General features: G+C 41.4%; 1 protein-coding gene and 1 pseudogene across 1 annotated transcript; one reads left to right on the plus strand and one right to left on the minus strand.

Moving 5' to 3' along the window:
* Positions 1-9479: 9479 nt before the first annotated feature.
* On the plus strand, positions 9480-10720 carry LOC142865899 (heterogeneous nuclear ribonucleoprotein A3 pseudogene; annotated as a pseudogene).
* Positions 10721-20992: 10272 nt separating this feature from the next.
* On the minus strand, positions 20993-22837 carry LOC105884066 (glycylpeptide N-tetradecanoyltransferase 1). Its single transcript, XM_075999436.1, has one exon. It carries the CDS (start codon positions 22577-22579, stop codon positions 21329-21331), a length of 1251 nt encoding a protein of 416 aa, XP_075855551.1. The 5' UTR covers positions 22580-22837; the 3' UTR covers positions 20993-21328.
* Positions 22838-25657: the final 2820 nt, after the last annotated feature.

Consider the following 25657-nt stretch of genomic DNA (forward strand, 5'->3'; position numbering starts at 1 on the left):
TTTTGTTCTTTCATCTTCACGTTTTGTGTTTTCAGCAAAGGATGTGGTACTTATAGGGAATCATTGTACTCTTTCTACAAATCCCCTTTATAATTTAACAAGCTTTATAATTTAAAAATCTGCAATTTTAGGCATCAATGAGACTGAGGAGCCATCTGCTACAATCAAAGAGGCCTTCCTGGAGGTGCTGAAATCACACTGTAAGGAAAACAGGCTTGCTTTCTGCTTTTCCTAGACATTAAGGCCAGACTGCTCATTTCTCTTTTTCTATCTAATATAGGCTCTAATTTCAGCCACACTAATCACAATGCTAATCACACTTATCTGATTCATACTAGTACTTTCTTCATCTAGAAACCACTAGTACAAAAAAAAACTAGTAGTACAGAAGAAACCAGTGATTTCAATGCTGTTATCTTCACTCAAATTGCCTTTCACTACCCTCTTGGGCAATCCACGCCACTTACTTCATCTGAGTCCAACTTAATCAAAATTCTCCTCCCTCCATCACATATGGTTTAATTGAGCAAATGAACTATCCTCAAAAAACAAAACAAAACAATAACTATAGCAAAGTATAAAGTAATACACCACCAATAGTCATTTGTGCATAGGCTGGTGATTGAGTCATTGTCCTGACCCCAAAGAGCTTATCTTCTTGTAAGGGATATAGACAGACATACAGTGAGGAGAACTGAGTAGCAGCAGGTGGCATAGGGTGTTGCAGGAGCATAAAGTGGGGGGTACCCCTCTGTGAGGGTGCATTGTTGTTGCTTAGAAACCACATCATCTTGGGAACTGTGCCACATTATTTAGTTTCTCTAACTTTGTCAAGTAACCAATGCATTATAGTTATAAAAGGTTATATTTTAGTCTAATAGAACCAGCGAAAACACATATCATTAAGAGATGTTTCCTGCAAAAGGCAGTAGTGAGACCCGTGAGCTCCATTAGTTCTTGATCTCTCTCCTTCTCAGTGTCTCACACTCAACAATGAAGGGGCTACTGCTGTATCTCATGCATCCCAGCTTGCCTCCCCCAGTGTGGAAAGGTGCTCACTGAAGATTCTCTCAGGCTGCCAAGCCAAGTCCTCACAACCATACCAACAAGCAAGATTTGACATGTAGTTCCCTGCAGAAACAACCATATGAAGGCTGCTTAAATTCCTAAGGCACTGGGAGAGCAAGGATGAAGAATTGGCCGCTTAGGTGTGAGTTAATCACTTCCTAACAGTTTGACTGTGAGAAAGAGGCTTAAACTCTTTACGCCTTGGTTTCCTCATCTATAAAATGGAATAATTATAGTACTACCTCATAGGATTGATATGAGAATTAAATGAGATAAAGTTCTTCACATTGCACCTGAAACCCAGTTTCCTAAGGTTGTTATAAAAAATTGCCACAAACTGGGTGGCTTAACACAACAGAAATGTATTCTCTCACAGTGCTGGAGGCTAGATCAGAAATCAAAGTGTCAGCAGGGCCATGCTCCCTCTGAAAGCCCTAGAGAAGATTAATTCCTTGCATCTTTTAGTATCTGGTAGTTGCTGGCAATCCTTGGCATTCCTAGGCTTGTAGACACATCACATAATTTCTGTCATTACGTGGCATTCTCCTTGTGTGTCTCTCTGTATCTTCATATAGTCTCTTTATAAAGACACCAGTCATTGGACTTAGGGTCCACCATATAGTCCAGTATAATCTCATCTTAATTTAATAGGTCACATTTACAGGTTCTAAGTGGACATGAATTTGGGGGCAACTCATTCCACCTAGTAGGCATGTAACAAATGTTAGCTAAAACACATTCACCCAATTTACCACACAAAAAGACCCCAACAAAACACAAAATACACACTCACCCACTCACAGAGTGGATTTGGGGAAGATGGTGATTTCAGCATGGCCTTACTCCTCTCCAACCCCAACTCCAACCTATTCAGTGCTAACCCAAGTAGCAAATGGGGCTTCCCAGGAGAAGGCTCAGGGGGTGTGAATAAAGGTGTTGGAGAGAGCCGGTATGGGAACATTTTTACTCTGGGTCAGTCCCAGGGGAGAGTTGATATCAGGATACACAGTTTCCCTGAACCTTGTGGAGCTGAGGAGTAGCTGAACAGGTGGGCTGAGACCTATCTATCCAAAACAATGATCAAATGGGAGGAAATTGGGTGTGGAGAGGATGGATGGACCTGATTGCTTGCCTGCTGCTATAGCACCTGCCCAAAAGAGTAGAATCCAGGTATACCTTCTTCCATTTTCAGCCTTTCACCATTTAGGGTGCCTTAGAAGCTACATATGAGCCCCAATAAGCAGACACAGGAAAATAACAAAGCACACCAGGGGCCCAGGTAGAGAGAGGAGAAATAAGCATGACTGTTGGCATGGACACCTGTTGCAATATAGGTGCTAGAGAAGACAAATGATAACCAGGATAAAACAATTGAAAGAGTACTTTAGGATTTACAAGGAGAGCCAAAACAGATTTTCAGGAACTAAAAACATGATTTATAAATTGTAACATTCAGTAGATGAAGAAAGAAGAGAATAGTCCCAGTCTAGAGGTGTATACCAATCTAAGGCATCAAATTTATCAAGAAGCAAAGCAAATGTTCAAAGAAATAAAATCATGATGGAAGAGAGAACAGACTTGGAGGAAAGATTTATGAAACCTAACATGGGAGTAATAGAAATTCCAAGTAAAGAAAAAGCAACAGATGGATGAGAGAGCCAAAGAAAGACCTGACTACAGTTTTAGAGTGCATGCCGCATTCCTAGAAAGACTGAAAGAAAAGTCTTATCTAGCTAGGCCTATCCTGGTAAAATTCCTGAATTCAAGGATAAACAGAAAATCTCACAAAATTCCAGACAGAAAGAAAAAGGTGGTTACAAAGGAAAAACAATCAGACTGGCTTTGAACTTCAGCAAAGCAAAGTGCTTTGCTTCTTCTACTTGAAGAAGTAGAATAACATCCAAAGATGACTTAGAAAAAAGGGGCTGGGCATAGTGGCTCATGCCTGTAATCCTAGCACTCTGGGAGGCTGAGGCAATAGGATTGCTTGAGGTCAGGAGTTTGAGATCAGCTTGAGCAAGAGCGAGACCATGTTTCCACAAAAAACAGAAAAATTAGCTGGGTGTGGTAGTGCACACCTGTAGTCCCAGCTGCTTGGGAGGCTAAGGCAGGAGGATCACTTGAGCCCAGGAATTAGAGGCTACAGTGAATTCTGATGAGGCTACTGCACTCCATCTTGGGCAACAGAGTGAGATCCTGTCTCCAAAAAAAAAAAAAAAAAAAAAAGAAGAAGAAGAAAGAAAGAAAGAAAAGAAAAGAAAAAGAAAAAGAACTAAAACCTAAGGATCCAATACAGAGGCAAGATACAATTCATGAGTCAGGCCAAAAGAAAGATGTTTGTGGCTATGCCCCACCTAAAGAAAATACATGAGAAACAACAAAGCAAGCAAAGGAGTTGGAACAAAGACTTCAATGTAATGGAAGATGAAGAAGAGAGAAAAAATTAAATAAAATAAGAAAGGAGGCTTAACCAGAGATTAAAAAAGAAGCTACAGATACAGTAGAGAGAGAGAATACCATGTGCAACTTTTTGATAATAAATTTGAAGACCTAGAGGAAATAGATTTTTTCCTGGTAAAATACAAATATCAAAGTTGGCATAAGAAGAAATAGAAACCTGAACATCTATTGGGATCCCTCCCCAAACCTCCTCCTTTCCCAGTCTCACCGCTCATGAAATAATACAATCACCTGCCCACGTGTTCAAACCAGAGACCTTGGAGTCATTTGTGATTTCGCTACTGTCCTCACTACTCCCTAACCCCCTTACATTCAAAGCATTAGTTCTACCTCTGAAGTATAACCCAAAACTTCCCACTTATCTCCATTGCTGCTACTTTCAACCCTCCTCTAAGCAACCATCAACTCTTGCCTTGTTGCCAAAAATCTCCTACCTGGTCTCCCAGGTTCTAGCCTCTCCAGCTGATGGTGTATTCCCCACATTGTAGACTGAATATACTTTTTAAAACCATTTTTTCATTTGATCTTTTTCAAATTAAAACTATGTCATCAAATAAAACAATATAGTATAGCTGTGCATAAAGAAAAGTGTAGTCATCTCCCTTCTTCCCCACAACTCCCTAAAGTAACCTATTAACAGCCTGGTTTGTCCTTTTCCTCACCAATCTCTTTGTACACACAAACTTGTACCAACACAGATAAACAGATACATGGGTTTTATTTATGTTTCTGAAAAAAATAAGACACCTATTACTCAGCTTGTTAGCTTTTATCTTTATCTTTTACATAAATTGTATCATGTCTTGAGGAGGGGTTCTCTTATTTACAACAGGTAGAATTAAACCTCTTCTACTGTGTATTTGCCCAGTCCATACAGGCTTAACCAAGAACTAAGGAAGTAAGTGGTTAAACTAGGAATTAGAAATCAGTGGGCTAGTAGAATGCCAAATCTCTTAAGCAAGCTATAGGTAAATAGGAAAAAATTGATCACATTCAAATCACTTTTCTGAACCAGAGAGGTGTCCTTTAGGAATGCTACTATATTTAAACAGTTTTTGATGTGCATACCCAGGATTTCCTTAAGTGCCTACTCTAAAGGTTGTGCCAACTTACATCCCCACCAGTATTTTGTGTTGTCCTTTCCCCTCCGTCCTTGTTAACTTTGGGTGAAAGTAATCTACTCCTTTTAATAAATGATTCGTGTTTGAAAAAAAAAAAAAAGACGGAGCTGAGGACTGCCCACCTCATTATCAGGGCTCAGAGGAAACTATTGGGGAAATATTTTTAGAGCATTAGACTTCATCTTAGCAATTTAGTAAAAACAACTGAAAAATCTGTTTGCTGACATGACTTTCGTTCACAGTCGAGGCCTGGGAACAGGAATTGGGGTTTGAATAGTTCCCTGTTATTTGAACAACTTGTTTTTTCCATATTGGAGTTCACTGCTAGGTCATATGCTGATAAACCAATCAGTTCCCCAGCCTTTAAAAATGATTACTGATTTAGAAATTGAAAAAGAAGTAGATTTGGAAATGGTCTCGAAAAGCCCATCAGTGAGAAATACTCTGTGTCAGCTTTCAGACAAGCATGACTGTCCATGAGCTACCCTGGTCATTTAGTGAAGCTGAGCTATTGCCCATGAAGATTTTTGTGCAGGGTCTATGGAGAAGAGAGTTGAAAGCTCTGTATGGTTGAATGAGCTGAAGAGCAGAATGCCTATTGTCTACATGGCCCAGCATCATCTGCAATGTCCAGTTTTCCACTTGACCACACAGAAAATGGGTTGGTTATAAATTATTATTTTAATGTCAGCAAATAAAGTTATCATGAGCCACATTTTTTTCTTTTATGCTGGATAGAGTCCCCCCCCCCTTTTTTTAAATCTTTGCATAGTGTATTTCTTAGGGTTTTTTTTAAATGAATGCTGGAAGTTTAGAATTGAAACAGCCTGCTTTTATTTAGCTTCTTTTTTTTTTTTTTTTAACATTTCCAATTTCCTGCTGCATTTCATGAGTCCTAATATCCTAATCTAGTCACAGTACAACGATTTTCATTTATAGGATAAAATTGCACCTGCAGTACCAAATTAAACTCTCTTTTTAAGTGAAATCAGTGGTTAAAAAAATTAACCCTCTGGATAATAAAAATGTATATTTTATATATATGTAATAACTAACATATATTTAACAAATTACACTTTACAATGTCTCTTTATGCATGCTTTAATCAACCATCACCCCAATTCTGTGAAGTAGGTATTATTGTCTTCCTTATTTTGCAGATAAGAATTGAGGCATAGAAAGAATGGGAATTGGGATGTATCCAAGATCACACACTAATAAATGGTGGAACTGGAACTCATACCCATTCTTTTCCAGATTCTTATATCTTGTCTCCTCAGAGGAAGAAGCACTATTGATTCACTCACTGCTTACTTATTTAAGCATTCAACAAACATTAACAAATGCAGTGTTGGCACTGTGTTGGCTTTTGAAATACAAGAAACAATAGGACGCAATTTCTGTTTCGGTGAAGTTTACAGTCTAATGGGGAAAGGTAGTCAAGCAAATAGGAAGTGATAACATAGAATGGTCCATGCTTTGTGAGAGAAAATACAGGGAATGATGGGAGTCCTAGAGGGGTACATAACCTGGTGGGGCAGAGGGAGTGATGGGATGGTCAGCAAAAGCTTCCTCGAAGAGGTGCTGTCTAAGGTGATGTTGCAGCAGTGTGTACAGCTAATGTTACAGCTCTTGACTGGGAAAAGAACCCAACGGCACATGAAGAGTCAGAGAACAGAAGAGGTGCTGTCTAAGGTGATGTTGCAGCAGTGTGTACAGCTAATGTTACAGCTCTTGACTGGGAAAAGAACCGAACGGCACATGAAGAGTCAGAGAACAGTCTTTATTCTTCCACAGCAGGCTCAGCAAACCTATTGTTACAGCTCTCTTCCTGTCTTCTGACCTTCTGACCCTTCCGCCCCTTTTGCTCTCCCTTCCTTGTTCTCCTCCTGCTTTTATACCCTTGGTAGGGCTCAAAAAGCATCCAATCAACAACAAACTTTAACATCCAATCAAAAACAGTGTGATTCAAAAATTACCCAATCAGGATCACACAAGCAGAGTGGCGGGAAACAGGGAGCGGCATGCAGGCCTGGGGGCATTCCAGCTCCCGGCAGGCAGGGACCCCGGAGGCTCTCTGCTGTGGGGTCCTGGCCCCAGCCGTGTGCTCTCTAACTGGCCACGCGCAGTGCTGGCCCGCAGAGATGTGGAGTGACGGGGAGGTGGCAAGAGGCCATGTGTGGGCGCCCGACATTTTCCATATCAGTGACACAGAATAAATAAGAATTTGTGGAGGGGAACAGGGAACAACATTCCCAGCTGAGGGAGCAGCTCGTGACGAGCCCCGGAGGCAGGACAAGTCATGCTTTGGAAGAGAAGTGTTTAATAGGCCAATATGGCTCAAATGCTGAGTGAGAATGGAAGTCAGTAGAGAGTTAAGGGAAACCTGAGCAAGCTGGCCCTGGAGACCATGCTAAGCAGAGCTCTTGCAAATTTTCAAGCGGGAAAGTAATGCATTGGCTATACTACTTTTATTAGTCTGCTCAGCCATGACAAAATAGTACAGGCTGGGTGGCTTAAACAACAGAAATTTATTTGATCACAGTTCTTTCTGGACGTTAGAAGTCCAGACCAAAATGCCAGCAGGGTTGGTATCTGGTGTGGCCTTTCTTCCTGGCTTGCAAATGGCCCTTGCCTTCCATGTTCTCACATGACATTTTCTCTGTGTGTGTGCACAGAAAGAGAGATCACCAAGATCTTTTCCTTTTCTTATAAGGACTCCAGTTTTATAAGATTAGGGCTCCATTCTTATGCCCTCATTTAATCTTAATTATTCCCTTAAAGGCTTTATTTTAAACATAGTCATATTGGAGATCAGGGCTTCTACATATGATTTTGGGGGACAAAACTCAGTCTGTAGTTCTATTTTAAAAAGGGCACTCTGGTAGGTGTGTGGAGAGTGGATGGGAGAGAAATGAGATTAGCATAAGGAAGGACCGTTAGGAGATTATAGTAATAAAAGAGGTGATGGATGACAGTGGCCGGAACTGATGCCTGATAACCACATCTGGTCCCCCAGGCAACTGAGCAATTCCTTTCGGTAAACAAAAATTGTAGGTCTGCATGAGCACTGTCTGATGCAGGCTCTTAAAGCAACCCCAACAACAACCACAGGACCCCTAGTAAAGCAAATTCCACTCAGTTGGCTGGACAGTTAAATTGCCAAAACTTTGAATTGGTTTATTTAACACTTTACCTTCTCAGACACACAGAAACTCCCTCCTTGATGGTATTTCCCCCTGCTTAGTCAAAAAGCATGCTAGTGATATGTGGTAGACATCATAGCCACTCTGTGATTGAGTTGCAGTTATCTGAGGATTAGACAGGTATAGATTCATGTCATGTTCCATGTCTTAGATTCTCATCTAATCAAAACATTGCCAAAACATTGTCTCCTAAATGTGAAATTACTCAGTGAATAAATCATAATATGAAGCTTACAGGCAAGCCATGTTTAGGAAATGAAATTTAAGTAGGAGAAATTACAAAAGGGATAGGGCAAACAACTGTTATTCTGAAAATAATTATTTACAGTCTCCTGGTACTTGTGTTGGAGTAGCAATGTGGCAAATAGAAGGGAAATACAGATTGAGGGAGTCCCCTCAATCGAACAGGATACCTTCCTTGCTATGTACAGAGGATACGCCCTAACCTCCTTAGCATAGCAACACAAGGCCTTTCAGGGTCTTTCTTTGCCAGTCTGATCAGTCTCACATTCCTCTCACACACACTTCCTTCTTCCTGGAAAACTCTCCTCTTGTTTGCCTATGGGTCAAATTGCTATTTATTTCACAAGTCTTTGCTTAAGCATAACTTCCTCCCTGATAGATTTTCTGCCTTCCCTGCATCCTCGCCCTCCAAATTCTCAAGTTTTCTTCCCCCTGCACTTCTGTTGTACCTTGTTATGCTTCCATTACAGCTCATAATGGGTGCACACACAGTAGACCCTCATTATTCACAGATGCTCTATTTGTGAATTTGCCTACCTGCTAAAATTTATTTGTAACCCCCAAATCAATACTTGCGGCACTTTCACAGTCATTTGTGGACACACACACACACACGATGGCAGACGTTTTGTGTCACCCAACATACACATTCCCAGCTGGGGTCTAATGGGTCAACGAAGTGACACTCTACTGTCTTGTTTCAGCTCTCATACTGTGAACAAGTTGATTTTCTTTGTGTTCTGTTTAGTGTCATATTTTCTCATTCTTGTGCTTTTTGTTGGTGATTTTCTTGTCTAAAATGGCCCACAAGCATAGTGCTGTAGTGCTACAAGAAGCCTCTGATGTTTCTTATGGCAAAAATAAGTGTGACAGGCAAGCTTCATTCAGGCATGAATAATAGTGCTGCTGGCCAGTAGTGTTAAAGGAACCAACAGTATGCATTACATAAGGTGTCTCTAAACAGAATCCCACATAAAATAAAGTTACATATTGATCAGTTGACAAAAAAATGTTGTGATTAGAGACTCACAGGAACCTAACCTGGTATTTTCCCTAGGAATGATGCTTCAATATTTGCTAGTTCAGCATTTGGAGTGGGTTATAGAATGTAACTCTCACAGATAACAAGAATCAATTATAGTTGCTTATTTGGGTGCCTGTGGAATTCCTTGAGAGATAGGACCTTTGTCTTTCAATACCTAGCACTAGCATAATGGTTAATATCAGCACATGGTTGGTGCTTAATATTCTTCACAATAATACCAAAGGATATTTCAAATACTGATTTCATTAGTCATTATGGGTTCTTCCTTATTCCAAGTCCATCAAGAATGCCTACTGAGATTGAACTCAAGTTGGAAGAGGCGAGTCCGGTCTCAAAATGGAGGTAAAACCACCGTCCGGTTGCCCCCAGCCCGACTTCGGCAGTCGCCGCCACCGGGGGGAGGAGGGCCATGATCCAAAGGAACCAGAGCAGTTGAGAAAACTGTTTATTGGTGGTCTGAGCTTTGAAACTACAGATGATAGCTTAAGAGAACATTTGAGAAATGGGGCACACTCACAGATTGTGTGGTAATGAGAGACCCCCAAACAAAACGTTCTAGGGGCTTTGGTTTTGTGACTTACTCTTGTGTTGAAGAGGTGGATGCAGCAATGTGTGCTCGACCACACAAGGTTGATGGGCATGTTGTGTAACCAAAGAGAGCTGTTTCTAGAGAGGATTCTGTAAAGCCTGGTGCCCATCTAACAGTGAAGAAAATTTTTGTTGGTGGTATTAAAGAAGATACAGAAGAATATAATTTGAGAGACTACTTTGAAAAGTATGGAAAGATTGAAACCATAGAAGTTATGGAAGACAGGCAGAGTGGAAAAAAGAGAGGATTTGCTTTTGTAACTTTCGATGATCATGATACTGTTGATAAAATTGTTGTTCAGAAATACCACACTATTAATGGGCATAATTGTGAAGTGAAAAAGGCCCTTTCAAAACAAGAGATGCAGTCTGCTGGATCGCAAAGAGGTCGGGGAGGTGGATCTGGCAACTTTATGGGTTGTGGAGGAAACTTTGGAGGTGGTGGAGGTAATTTTGGCAGTGGTGGAAACTTTGGTGGAAGAGGAGGCTATGGTGGTGGAGGTGGTGGCAGTAGAGGTAGTTATGGAGGAGGTGATGGTGGATACAATGGATTTGGAGGTGATGGTGGCAACTATGGCGGTGGTCCTGGTTATAGTAGTAGAGGGGCTATGGTGGTGGACCAGGATATGGAAACCAAGGTGGTGGATATGGCGGTGGTGGAGGAGGATATGATGGTTACAATGAAGGAGGAAATTTTGGAGGTAACTGTGGTGGTGGTGGGAACTATAATGATTTTGGAAATTATAGTGGACAACAGCAATCAAATTATAGACCCATGAAAGGGGGCAGTTTTGGTGGAAGAAGCTCGGGCAGTCCATATGGTGGTGGTTATGGATCTGGTGGTGGAAGTGGTGGATATGGTAGCAGAAGGTTCTAAAAACAGCAGAAAAGGGCTACAGTTCTTAGCAGGAGAGAGAGCGAGGAGTTGTCAGGAAAGCTGCAGGTTACTTTGAGACAGTCGTCCCAAATGCACTAGAGGAACTGTAAAAATCTGCCACAGAAGGAACGATGATCCATAGTCAGAAAAGTTACTGCAGCTTAACAGGAAACCCTTCTTGTTCAGGACTGTCATAGCCACAGTTTGCAAAAAGTGCAGCTATTGATTAATGCAATGTAGTGTCAATTAGATGTACATTCCTGAGGTCTTTTATCTGTTGTAGCTTTGTCTTTTTCTTTTCTTTTCATTACATCAGGTATATTGCCCTGAAAATTGTGGTAGTGGTACCAGGAATAAAAATTTAAGGAATTTTTAACTTTTCAATATTTGTGTAGTTCAGTTTTTTTACATTTTAGTAGAGAAACTTTAACAAAATGTAGTTTTGAAGGTGTTTCCTTGTGAGTTAACAAGTAAAGAAGATCATTGTTAATTACTATTTTGTATGAATTTTGCTAAATTTAACTGTAAAGAAACACCTGCTGACTTGCAACTTAAGGGGAATTTATTCTCCCCATTTCCAAACCATGATATGAATGGGCGCTGACATGTGGAAAGAATAGATATTTGTATGTTTGCAATGTGTGTTTTAGATAAATAGGATTGGGTATTTAAATTAGCATATTTGTGAATTTAATAGCATTAAGATTACCATCCAATGAAAATCTCAAAATTTCTATTTGGTTTTTGTGCATTTTCTTCCAAAATGTAATCATATGAGTTTAGTGTGTTAGATTTGCTGAGTCCTAGCTGTGTTTAGAACATCTTCATTCTACATTTACCTTGATCACGTTTGAACTGCTGCCATAGTTTTTGGGTATAAAGAATGTCTACTGCCCACTATTTAAATTCTGGGAAGGGATAGTGGGCATTTTCCCTCTTCCTCCTACTTTATGAAGACAGTTCTTAAGAACGTTTCAAAATAGAGGACCACTAAGCCTGCTATATCGGAGGAAGTTAGTGGGTACTTTTTTTTTCCTTTTTAAAAGCTCAAGAGGCCCATAAATATCTTATTTTCCTTGGTTTAATTTATTTTTTTTTCTCTATACACACTTTCAGAGCAAGAGAATAAAAATCATGCGTTATTTAAACCCTTAACTGGCTGGCATGCTTTCTGGTTTGTACCCTATACATTTTGCTGGAGGAAACCAAGAACAGTCCTAGGTATAATTGTTTAAAATAACTTATTGCAGCAGAAATGTAGCATAGTTGCTTAGTACACTTGGGTGATCTGGAGTTCCTAAATTCCCAACGAACACATTGTTACTTCTTGTGTATATTTCAACCTAAATCATGTTGATGTGAGTTATCAATTTGTTTGGAAGGCCCTGGTTGAGAAGTTTTAGATAATAAGGTCATGTATATATAAATATAAACCAATGTCTACTGTTTTGCGTCAGCTAGTGCTTAAAATTTCATTCGAGCCCTAAGTATGTGCCCTGCTGTTATTCTTTCTTTGGCAGTTGAACGTTGAATTCGAGATTTCTTGTTTTTGTTTTAAGAAGTACTAAGCAAAACAAACAATAAAAAGGGGAATGGGGAAAAAAAAAAAGAATGCCTACTGAAAGGCCAGATGATTTTAAGTCATTTTTAAATATTAGTTTGGGCATTAGCTCCTAAGGAATTGTTAATGACCTTAAACAGTTATTCACTTAAAGAGCTTGTAGCAATACTGGGCTAGGAATTATGTAACTCTAGGAAAAGTAAAAATGTGTTATCTATTAATAGTATACCTGGACAGAAATAATAGGCTCCTTAAACAGAATTTGCTAAGGCTGTGTGTTTCAATGGTAGGGCCTAGGAATTTGTATTTTTAACAAGGACCCTAGTGATTTTGATGTAAGATGTTCACAAGCCGCACTGTGAGAAATAATGCTATACCAAGTGTTCCTTACCTGGTTGTCTTCTCTGGAGACTCCTAAAGGGATTTTTAACTTGTCTGTATTTAGAGATGAGTAAAACACTTTTTAGCAAATGATTCACTCCATGAATTGTAAATCTTTTACCATCTATGTGCATTTACTACTGGATCTATTCCATCTCTTCTTTGCTAAGGACCAGGTGGTAATCAATTTGACTAAGGAAAGGTTCAGGTTCATTATAAGATCTCTTTTAGGTGTCCACTGCTCTTGTCCCTTGCAGTCCACTCTGGGCTGGGAGATTAGCTTCTAATTTGGGGAGTCTCATAAGGCTACGTTTTAGGATAGTGTCAAGATAGGCTAGGCTATGCTGTGGTAACAACCTCCAAACTTTCTGTGCTTAAAAAAACAAAAGTTTATTTTTTTCTAATACTACATATCTAGCATGTGGTGGCAGGGACAGTGATCACTAATGTTCATCCAGGGACCCAGGCTGATGGAAGCTTTATCATTTTATAACATTCCTATTTCAACACAAGGTTTCAAGGCTTGCTGTGACAAGGAAACTAAGCATGAAGGACGATGCACTGGATCTTATATGCATTTGCCCAGAAGTGGCACATCATTTCTGCTCACATTCCATTGGCCAAAGCAAGCCATTGGCTATACAAAACTTCAAGAGAACAAGGAAGTACAATCCTCCAGTATTCCCAAAAGAAGGAGAGAAGAGAAATATTGGGGAATATTTGCAATGTCTATCATAATTTGATAACCAAATACTAGGTTCACTTTTTTCTTCACATCTAGAATATGCTCTTTCCCCCACTCCCTGGAAGAGAGAACCCCATGTCCCCATGAGTCACCATCAAAGACAAGTCATCTGTCCCTCCTCACTGGCTTTCCCAATAACTTCCATAAACGCTCACATTCTGTGAGAGAAAGAATGGTATACATGCAGCAGTAACTGGTCTGGAGCAATTATGAAAACTCACTGGGCACATGATGGTTTCCTACCTTGGAAGCACAGAACATTCCTTGATTGAACTCCATTCCGATCCCTAGGAGAGACTCCCAGTCCCTCAATCTCCACAGCCTTTGGCTTAGCCGTATAGGAGGTCCTTCCTTGTCTATTACCATCTTTGGCCCCATATCTGAAGTGGGCATCGGATAATGCTGCCATCTCAATATAGGTCTTCTGGCTTTGCTGTGGCAGGAGTGGAGGATTACAGTCTGAGTCTTAAAAACTTCTGCAATGAAGTATATTATGTCATTTCCTTGGCCAAAGCAGATCAAAACTCTCATAAATGGGTAGAGTCATGTAATCCTCCCAGGTGCTCAGAAGGGGAGAAGAACTCAAATATATGGGTGAGCTTTGGTGTTGTTTATCACTGAGGTCCCCAATCCCGGGGCCACAGACCAGTACCAGTCTGTGGCCTGTTAGGGCCTCACAGCAGCAGGTGAGTGGCAGGCTAGCAAGTAAAGCTTTATCTATATTTACAGCTGCTCCCCATGGCTCACATCACCACATAAGCTCCGCCTCCTGTCAGATAAGCAGCATTAGATTCTCATAGGAGCGTGAACCCTACTGTAAACTGCATACACGAGGGAACCTCCTTGTGAGAATCCAATGCCTGATGATCTGAGGTGAAGCTGAGGCGGTGATGCTAGCACTGGGGAGCAGCTGCAAATACAGATTGTCATTAGCAGAGAGGTTTGACTGCACAATAAACATAATGCACTTGAATCATCCCGAAACCATCCCCCACCACTGCTCTGTGGAAAAATTGTCTTCCATGAAACTGGTCCCTGGTACCAAAAACATTGGGGACTGGTGGCTTACCACACACATAAGTTACACACACTTAAGTTTCTGCTTATGCACTTGCTTATGCACAGCAGACAGACTAAGGTTCAAGGTTAGCTTTGCTATTTCCTTTCCTTGAGATCTTGGAAAAATTACTAACCTATTTAAGAAACCTCAGTTTCCGTACTTATAAAATAGAAATGATAAGAATGCTTCCCTCTTTGGGTGGCTGCAAGGATGAATGCAAGTATATGGCGAAGTGCCAGGCATATAGTAAATGCTCTCAAATCGTAGTTGTGGTGTTTGCTATCTTCCTGACCATAACATTCTGTATTGGGATATTCTGGAAATCACATTCTTTTCACAGAGTAGGTATTCTTTGCTGTGGTGGCTGCAATCTTGCTGCAATCTTTGAGTGTGGTGGAATGATGGGGAGGGATTTTAAAAGTCCTTTGTTGGCAGAGCTGCTTTCTGAGGGCCTGCATTTGCACAGCACCATGACATTTGCCATGCAGCATTGTAAAACATCTCCCTGGCATACTAGTTGGGGAAATTTTGTCCATTCACTTAGTGCCCAGCATGGTGAGGGTCGTAGACTCCCTCTAAGCATCTGCATTTCTTTGTTCGAGTCATTGTGCACGCGAGGATAGTACACAAAGATTTCTGAGAAATAAATGAATTTTAGCAAATTCAGGAGAAGTTATAGGAAATAATCAGTGGATTAATAACACTGTGAAGGGAAAAATACTCTGTTAAGGACATCATCCTTTGGGCCTTCTGGATGCTGCTAATGACATCTCATCCCTTACTATCCCGAAGCAAGATTTCTTAATAAGGAAAATAGTGTCTAATTAATTCCTCTGCAGCAATAGAGAAACATTCAACTGACTTCCACAAAGCACTTTGGAAACCCATGATACACCAGGCATTATATTTACCACTTGGAACATAAAAATGTGTAAGATGTTGTTCTTGCCCTCAGAAATTCCCAGTCCAACGGGGAGAAGATGGATAGGTGGGCAGAAAATTCCACACAATGGATGAAATACTCCAACAGAAGAGCAGACAAAATGCAATGGGTTCTCAAGCAAGGGAGCAACTTAGGTTTCCCTGGGATGTTAAGATTTAGTGTGGTTGCTGAATTGATCATCAAAATGCAGTTAATTTTGCTTACTGTGACCTATCCATACAGCCAATAGGTTCACTTTATAATCTTGGGATAATAGACCAACTAGAGGTTGGGTTCCTGTCAGATTTGCCTTGGCTTTATTACATTTCTTAACAGCAGGATAGCCTATTAGGTTCATTTTGTTTGTTTTGTTTTGGTTTGTTTTTTTTTTTTCCTTCTGGCCTTGTTTATGAAGAACTGTATATAAAATAAAATAGTCAGTTGATTTACATATTGGCATCTGGCTATCCCTCATCAAGACTATTCACAATTTTACATTTCTAGTGCCTCTTTCTCAGGAACCTCAGAGATAAATTGGTTAATATTATCTATCAATTTGCCTTTCTTTTCACTGGAAATGTAGAAATATACATTATTATATTTCAGCATGCTGAATTTGACCTTTTCCAGGCCAGTTGTTTCATCTTGTTGGGACAAACGGAGTAAAACAGGCTGTAAAAAGCAAGTCAGAGAGGAAGATTACTGATGAGAAAGAAAGCTTGATTCGGAAGGGAGGCAATGGCATTCACAGTGTTTTTAAAGTACTTAAGATATTGTACTCTCTCAAGAGGATCTGTCTTCAACAAGCAAAGAAGAATGTCAGGAAATTGTATGGCTCTTGAAAATAGCTCTCCATCAAAGAGTGAAAAGAGAGCTCTCTGAAAGCATGAACTTATGGAGTGGGAAGCCCAGGTAATACCAAGACTATCGTCTAACAAACTTTCTGAGACTTTGGCTATTATCTCAAAGTTGGGAAAAGATAGATAAGTGAGGAATTAAAAACAAATGTGGGCCGGGTGCAGTGGCTCACACCTGTAATCCTAGCACTTTGGGAGGCAGAGGCCGGCAGATAGCTCAAGGTCAGGAGTTCGAAACCAGCCTGAGCAAGAGCAAGACCCTGTCTCTACTAAAAAATAGAAAGATATTAATTGGACAACTAAAAATATTTAGAAAAAAATTAGCTGGGCATGGTGGCCCATGCCTGTAGTCCCAGCTACTCGGGAGGCTGAGGCAGGAGGATTGCTTGAGCCCGGGAGTTTGAGGTTGCTGTGAGCTAGGCTGATGCCACCACACTCTAGCCCAGGCAACAGAGTGAGACTCTGTCTCAAAAAAAATAAAATAAATTAAATAAATAAATAAAATGGTTTCAAGGCCAACAGAAAATAAGATAAATCTGAGTCTAATACCTAGTTAGGCAAATGCATAAACCAGGTGTGGCCAGTCCTCAGCAGAGCGGCACACATGGCTGTGCAGGTACACGACAACACCACCTCACCTTGGAGAAAGCATCATCCACAGCATAGGCCTGTGTATTTATTTTGCATGGGGGGGGTGCGGTTTAGATGACAGCAAAGTGTCTTGTTCTAACTAGTCCATATACTGGGAAAATTTTCTGATAGGTGGATACAGGTGTCTCGGGGAAGGGGCTCCCTTTCTAATTTGCACTAAAGTACTATATGACTAGCAGCAGCCCTGGCTCCTGCTCAAAAATGAGTTCAGACATTCCTCAGCATTCTTTGATTCGTGAGTCCACTCTGGCAAGATTATATCATTCATCCATTCAGCAAACAACTGAATAGGCAGAAGGACACAACAGAGAACAAAACAGATGGAACTCCTTGCCCTCAGGAAGCTTTCCTTCCAAAGTAAACTTTGAACTGAGGAGGTGGGAAGAATAGAGGACAGGGAGAGTGTGGAGCAGGGGAACACGATAGGGCTGTGAGGGGAGAAAGATCCTGCATTTAGTCCCAGCTCCAGAATGGTATGATCTCAGGCAATTTGGCTCTTCTCATAGTATTCCTCTATAGGAAAGTTGTTGGGGTTTTTTGTTATGTTTTGTTTTGTTTTGAGACAGAGTCTCACTCTGTTGCCCCAGCTAGAGTGCTGTGCTCACAGCAACCTCAAACTCCTGGGCTCAAGTGATCTTTCTGCCTCAGCCTCCAGAGTAGCTGGGACTACAGGCATGTGTCACCATGCCCGGCTAAGTTTTTCTATATATATTTTTAGTTGGCCAATTAATTTCTTTCTATTTATAGTAGAGACGGGGTCTCGCTCTTGCTCAGGCTGGTTTCGAACTCCTAACCTTGAGGGATCCGCCCGCCTCGGCCTCCCAAAGTGCTAGGATTACAGGTGTGAGCCACCGCACCCGGCCTCCTCTATAGGAAAGTTAATAATACTTTCCTCATTGGGTTTGTTGGAAAAGTTAAAGATAATATACTAAAAATATTTTAATGTGGAGCTTATGGCATAGCAAGTATAGGATCGATGGTAGTAATGTCCATTATTAATGTAATTATTATCTAAGTTAGGGTAATAGTATGGACAATCCAATCTTGAGTCTACCCCTAGACAGCGATATTTGGCAATTGTGGCTGCCTGAGATGGAGGGAGGATGTTAGAACTGGGAGTTTGTTTTACTTCTTGTGGATTTATTTCTATTCTCCACTGTGTAAAATTTGTTCTCTAAACCTCACTGAAGTCCAGGACAGTGAAAACAGGACAGACCTCATGACCTATGTGAGAAAAAAGATTTAGAAAGAATTAAGACCTTAATAACCTATGCAGGAAATGGACGTTGAAATGAGATTCATCTAAGATGGTAAGGCCATGCTTAGTTATGTTTCTACACGTTTCCAGAGGGGATGAGTTTTATGGGAAAGAGAGATTCAATCAGGAGGTTGTGGCAGGTCAGTTCCGAGAGGCCGACTCCAAGATGGAGATTTGCATGCGGGAGGATTGCTGAATGCACTCTTGGGTTCAACACCTGTAGGGAGCAAAGAAAGCAGGATTGAGCAGAAAGGGAAATTAAACTGCAATGCACTGAAACAGAGGCCTCAGCCAAACTTACAGAAACTCTGGATTTGAGGTGGCTCTTCAAACTTATTATGATCATTGAACGGTCATTGCATGCAGGCTGCCCTTGAGGAGGAGAATGACTTTGAGTGAGGTGGCTCTCTTAAGAGGAAGGTGTGCCCCATTAAGGAACTCAGCTGAGAGCTGTCAGTTGCCAACACTCCCATCAGCTAGGGAAACAAGTGCTGCAGTCCTGGAGGGAAAGAACTGAGCAATGCACCTACGGCAGAGGTGAAGGCCACCTCCAATGCAAACCCATCCATAAAGAATCCTGCAGACAAATGAGGTAGCTGTGCTTTCTGATCTTGTCCTCATTGTGGCATATTGAAAATAATAATATTTTTATAGTGCACTGGGGTAAGCAGATTAGGCTGCTTGTCAGAAGTGTCAGGCTCAGGGTCTCCAACTGCCACAAGGCCACCAGGCAACCCTGGAGCCTTAGAGGATCAGGGTTCTAGCAAACCCTGCATATAACTGACCTAATAATACAGCTAAGGAGGTGGTGAATAAAGTTCTTAAGGGCATATTTTGGTGGGTGCAAAATGACAGGAATCATTTAGGAAAGGAACGTGGTAACTAGTCTATGAGAAGTAAACGTAATCCTTGCTGTCACTTGTGTGTAAGACTCATTCTTTGAGTGCCTTAATTGCTACCAAATCAAAGGCTAGGCTCCAGCTCATAATGTCTTCACTTTAAACCCGCCCCCAACATAGGGTTTTGAGATCCATGAAACCTCCCTGGGTCCACAGACATGAATTTAGTTTCTCTGGGGCTGCCTATCACTTTGGAACCAGAGTTCAGCTTATCACTATCTAGCCTAATTGAGGTGTCCCTAAAATGCATTAGCAATTGCTCTTCTCTTTCCTTTTTCTACTTAACCAGGGGAGGAGGAACAAATAACATTCTGCAGCCTGAATCTATGCTGCTCATTACAAAATGATAAAAGCCAGAGAACCGCATGGTGGCTCGCAGTCATGATCTGCTGCTACTGTCCATCATAGATTTATAAGTCAATGCTCTCTTGACACTTTTGTTATTAAGTAACACATCAGACCTCACAAAATGGGGTCACAGATGTGTTTTGTTTGGCCCCCATAGTGTTATGTTAATTCATACAGTATATATTTTTAAATGTTAGTTTCCAGCATAAAAAAAATTGAGAGATTTATGAAAAGTCAAAGGATCTGGAACAGGTGGGCCTTAGTTTGTTCCAACATGGTAACAGTTGGTTCAAGCTGAGTTTTAGATACATCTTCTTGAGATGGGGTGTAGACTCTCTGGTTTGCCTCAGTCCCCACCATATCCTAGTGTCTCCCTTACCAATTGCTTTAATCATTTATGTTACTTGCTTTGACCTTTGTAGGTGTGAGTTTGACATTGATTTGTATAAATATGGGGTTGCCTCATGAGACCTCTAACAGGTATGGAGGAAAATGGTCAAAATCAGTCTTGGGGACAAAATAAGTATTGTAACTGATCGGTATGACTTTGATTCATCAGCTACTCTGGAGCCTGGCCAAGGTCATGGGAGCCTATAGATGGTACCCAGCAGGGAAGAAAACAGCCAAGCAGCAACTGCTGAAGGGGAATGGTTGTGGAAATGGGGAGGTAGGAGACCCCTCCAAAGAAGTTCAGCAATAAAGACCCATGATCAGAAATAGGTCAGTAAGAAGCAGCTACTGAAGAGTAAGGGTCAGAAAGCTCAAAAGATGAGTAAAAAAATGGATTCCAGGAACCTAGAATAAGAGGGAGTGGAACTGGAAATATACTCACTTGCCTCTGGTGGCCAAGACTTCCCCAACATTAGTCCTATACCATTTGCATATCAGACTCTGCCCGTAGTTTCTAAGAGGACATGGACTCAGCCTCTGACACCATGAGGGACTCAGGCAGTTGATAAACAGAAAAATATCTGGCTGAAAACAAATATATCTCTTCCAGGTTGTATTCTGTTTCATCCCAGTCAAGAGTGCTAATATGCTGACTATTAATAACCAAAGTTAGGTGTTATTTATGTATATACTATAAGCACAGAAACAATTGAAATTTAAAATCAGGTAACATATGTTGTTGGGTAACCATCCTAGACCAGCTACAGCTGTGATACTGGATCAGCTACAGCTGTGATAATGAATCAGCTCAGCCCTGTCCTAGTAGACATTGTATAGTATCATAAATTCCACAGGAAACTTGCTGTCCTTTTTCTCCTTCTGCACAGCTCCATACCTTTCACAAGCATGGGGAATTTTAAGTCATGTGTTAGGCAGGAATGAATCTATGACATTCATGATGTTGGACAGTCCTGCTTGCTACAAAAGCCTGTAAGTGCTGCAGGGATTACTATCTAGGAACAAGCGGATCTGCCGTGTTTATTCTGTGACAGTACTTCTACAGGTATTCTTGTCTTTTATGTTAAATTTCTGGATGCTCCCTGCATGACAGTGGTCACACTAGTCAGGCTCTTTCCTCTCCTCCCACTCTCTCCTGCAGAGTTTCTGCTGAGAAATCTACTGATAGTCACATTGGCACTCCTTTGTATGTGATATGTTTCTTATCTCCTGCTGCTCTGAGAATTTTTTCTTTGTCTTTGATGTTTTTTCTTAGAAAAAGAGAAAGTAAATTTTGTCTTTTGGTTGTTTTTTTTTTTTATAACATATATATACTTTTATTATTCACCCGTTAACTCCATAATAAGCCAATCACGAGCTAGTTTTCAGCAGTTACATTCCCTTGATCATGGCTGCATGAGGATGTGATTAACTGGAAAACAGGGAGACCAGAGACACAGCCAAAGGTGACGTCACGCAGCCCACGCCATTGCAATACATTGTCAAGTTCGCTGGCGGTTTGGTAAAGCCGGTTCAGCTCTGTTCCCTTTGCCAGGGATTCTCACGTTTGTGAAAATTGGACCAATTTGTGGGGTTCCATTTCCTGGTTGGAATTCTCAGTGGCTTTATCCAGAATGTCACTGGCAACTGGTTATTGTAGCACCAGCCCCACCTTCTCTGCCCCCATGCTGGGGCATTTCCAATTGTAAAGGTAATACTGCAGGTTGCCGTCCCCAATGCCAAATTTGAGCTTCTCCAGGAAAGTTTTGTTCTCCATGAGATCCAGTGCATTGAACACGTCAAACCCTTTCATTTTGGCGAGAACAAGGGCGTCGCTCATGAGGTCTAGAAGAGGGGTCTGGGTGTGCACGTTGTAGAAAGAATAAGCAGCTTTTAGACTCTTGTGGGTTGGATGGTTCATGATGGTGGAGGGAAGTGTATAAAAACTCAGGAAATCCGTCACCTCTCCATTTGCATTCTCCACCACGAAAGTGTCGATGATATTCTCCTGGGGGAAGAACCAGTGCTCTACCTCCTCCTGGTTCATGACTGGCGTGAGGTGAAACTGCTTCAAGTACCTGGTGAGGAGCTGGTGCACTACTGGAATGTCCTTCTTTTCCATTGGTCGCAGCCCAGCTGTCTTGGGAGTCTCTGGCAGTCGGTAGAGCTTCATGGTACGCTGCATGGTCATATTTCTGCTCAGGTGGGAGAACTTCACTTCAATCAACTTCCGTGGGTGTAGGGACCGATGCCAGTACCTGCAGGTGCCAACAGGCTTTGGTAGTACCACACCGGCGGTGTAAACAGCTTGGAAAATGCCCTCCAGGTGAACCCGCCTGGTTATCTCTCGGATCAGGACTGGAGCCACCCTCTTGGAGCGCAGCTTCTTGTGTACACACAGGAAGTTAATCTCCACCATCTTCTTCTCTGTGTCATAGACGTGGATGTTTGCTGGGATGGCGCTAATAAACCCAACCAGTTTCCGACTTGAAACCACTCGAACCCCGCAGTGCCACTCGGGGAGCCAGCCAGGTGGCCGGAGAGCCCACAAAAGAAATTCTGGGGAATAATCAAATCGGAACATGTTGTCATCATCTTCCACATAGTTCTCATTCAGGAGGGTATATAGTTCTTTTAGCACACCACGGTCCCCCAGGTCCAAGGCATCCCAGGTGAAGCCCTGGGGCAGGGTATAGGGCTCCTGGCGGATGTTGTCTTTGTCAGGTTCCACGGGACCGTGGGTGTTCACCACTTCGCCCAGTTTGGGGACGGGCTGCGTATCCCAGAACTGGTGGCTTCGTTTGCTAGCCTCCTCCATGGTTTTGGCAGGTCCCTGACCCACTGAGAACAGCTCAATGGCCTTCTGTATTTCCTGGATCCTCTCTGCTGGCAAGGAGTTCATCTTCACAGGCTGATCCTGGGCTGAATCTGTCTCACTGCCTTTTTCTTTCTTCTTTTATTGTTTCTTTTTCTTCTTTTTGGCTCCAGTGTCATTGGCTGGACTCAAACCACCCCGGTTGTAGCTGTTGTCTTCCTCGTTCTCGCAATCGCTGCAGTGTTCATGGCCGTTTCCGTTCCCTTCCATCATCTGCGGCAGCAGAGGTGCCGGCGGCTTCACTGCTGTCTCACTCTCGTCCGCCATCTTGAGTTGCTAGAGCCGGCCTCCTGTCTTTTGGTTTTGATAGTTTGGTTATTATGTGGTTTGGTGAATTACTCTTAGGTTGAATTTTACTGGAGACACCCATGTTTCCTGTACCTGAATGTTAGCATTTATCCCCAGATTAGAGATATTTTTAGCCATTATTTCTTTATATATGCACTCTAGTGCTTTTCTTCTTCTCATTCTATAACTCCTATTGTGGAAAAGTTTGGTCTCTCATTGATATCCTATAATTCCCACAGGCTTTCTTCATTCTTTTCGCTTTTTGCTCTTCTAATTAGATAATTTCAAAGTGTGTTTTGTCTTCTAGCTCACTGATTCTTCTACTTGATCTGCCATTAAAGCTTTCTACTGAATTTTTCACTTCAATCATTGTATTCTTTATCTCTACGATTCATATTTGGTTCTTTTTTTATTGTTTTTATTTCTTTGTCAAAATTCTTGCTTTGTTTATGCATTATTTCCCAAATTTTGTTTAAGTTTCTATCCATGTATTCTTGTAGTCCATTGAATTTCTTTAAGAGGATTATTCTGAGTGACTTGTCAGTCATTTCATAGATCTCCATTTCTTCAAGGTCCATTATTGAGTTTTATTAGTTTCTTTTGGCAATGCCATCATTCCTTGATTCTTCATAATCCTTGCATCCTTGCATTGTTGTCTGCACATTTGAGGAGACAGTCCTCTCTTCTGGCCTTTGCAGGTGTTTTTTGGCAGGGATAGACCTTCACTATTTAATCTATCTTGGAATTCTTGAAGGGCCAGCTGGTGACAATTTCAGTCAGGCAGAGCTTGTTGTGGGTTTCCTAGTTAGCAGGATTACTGCCTTTGCTCTGATGTTGATTGAGGCTGCTGGCTGGATTCTGGTGTCTGGCAAGAACACTGGCTGTGCTCTGTTATCATGCAAAACTGCTGGTTAGGTATTGTCATGTCTTCCAGGTAGGCCAGTCAGAGGATGTAATCCCTGGCTGGGAAATTCATGTGAATTTGGGATTATTTGGGATCTGAAGTTGAGCAGGGTGGCAGGTTAGGCCCTGAGGTTAGGCAAACTCACTGCTTGGGCTTGGGGCAGGCAGGAATAGAGGCTATGCTCTTGAGTAATGTGCAATTGAAGATTGCCCCCCTGTCAGGATGGAGCCATGGAATGGGTCTTTGACTGAATTGAGCAGATGTGTTTCTTCCTGGATCGAGTAGGTCTGGCCCCATTGCTTCTTCAAAACAGGTGGAGTTGGGCATCTCTGTGCCTGGGAACAATTGCTGGAGAGTTGCTCAGTATTGAAACTAGCTGCCTAAGCACTCAAGCTAGAATGAACTTCCCTCTGTGCTTCTGAAGGTGACTAGCTCACCTTTGTAGATAGGCTATGAAGTTGGCTGATATCTCTGATTGGGTACCCCAGGTGATAGGAACATAGAGCTATCACCAAAATCTGCATGCTGGTTACTATTGCTTCTGTCTCCTTTCTTTGTTTCTACTTGACCTTAGATGGTCTGGCCTTGCCACTACCCCAGTGTTCTTCATGAGGTGAGACTGGAGTGGGTTTACTGGGAAGCATCTCAGAATGCTAGGAAAGCTGGATGACTACCTCTAGTTCTCTTTTCCCCATGTAGAAACTATGAACCCAGGGAAATCCTTTGTCTGGCATTGTGCTGACTTGGGGGAGGGAGAGGTGGTGTGGTCAAAGTAAGGCCTTTTATTTTAGTTTTCATTAAGTTCTTCGAACCATGGGAGTATCTCAGGCTTGCATTCAAGTACTAGGGTTTTCAGAAAGATGTTCTGGTATGTGGATAGCTAGTTTAACTTTTTCTAGGTGGCAGTAAAGCCTGAAACTTCCTATTCTGCCATCTTGCTGATGTCACTAAGGAAACTTTAAATCACTTGCAACTACTATACCCTCTTCTTGGGATATACATGAGAAAAGAAAGTAATTATTCCCAAAGAATTACAATGAAATTATATTTTTGTCTTTCCAATCTTCAATATTTCTAATATTAGCTTTCAAGTCCCTCCTTCCTTAAGAACAAAATAAACCAAAAAATACTCTTAACTTCAACCATGACATTATTTGCAGCTACAGTTCCTGTTCCACCTCTTGTTTTGTACTATTGAACTTCCAGATAGTGCCATCAACACTCATTGTTTCCACTTCATCACTTCCTCTTCTCTCCTCAACCTCTTACAATCTGATTTCACCCTCACTGCTCTGTTGAAACTTCTCTTTGAAAGATCAGAATGATCTAATTGGCAAATCCACAAATCACTTCTTATCATCCTTAGCTTCCTTGAAGCACTATTGAACATTGTGTCCTATTTAAAACTCCTTTTGTAAAAAATTTTCCTGATAATATGTTCTGCTAGTTTCCCCCATATATCTTTATCTTTGACCTTTTCTCCCTTTCTGGGTTATTTTCTACCTTTTGCTCCTTCAATATAGAGTTGTACAATAATGAAATATTTTATACATATGAAAAGGTGTAGAGAACATAAAGAATACCCATATACCCACCACCCAGCCTAAGAAAGAAAATATTATAGCCATAGCTAAGTCCTCTGTGTATACCTTCTTGATTGTTTTCTCCTCTCTCTTCACCAAAGAGGTAACAAATTTCCTGAACTTTGAGATTATCATTCATATATATGACTTTATACTGTTACTGAGAATGTTTGTTATGATATTTTCTTGTCCATTTGAGTAGCTTGTGCTTGCATGAATCTGGGAAGGCACCATGTACAAAGGCTATGATAGGGAAAGTGCTCCCTAGAGTTGTACAACGTACAACCTGCACAAAGAGATTCAGGGTCTTCATTGTTTTGCTTGGTTTTG

The sequence above is a fragment of the Microcebus murinus genome, chromosome 2, assembly GCF_040939455.1.
Source record: "Microcebus murinus isolate Inina chromosome 2, M.murinus_Inina_mat1.0, whole genome shotgun sequence".
Taxonomy (NCBI): domain Eukaryota; kingdom Metazoa; phylum Chordata; class Mammalia; order Primates; family Cheirogaleidae; genus Microcebus; species Microcebus murinus.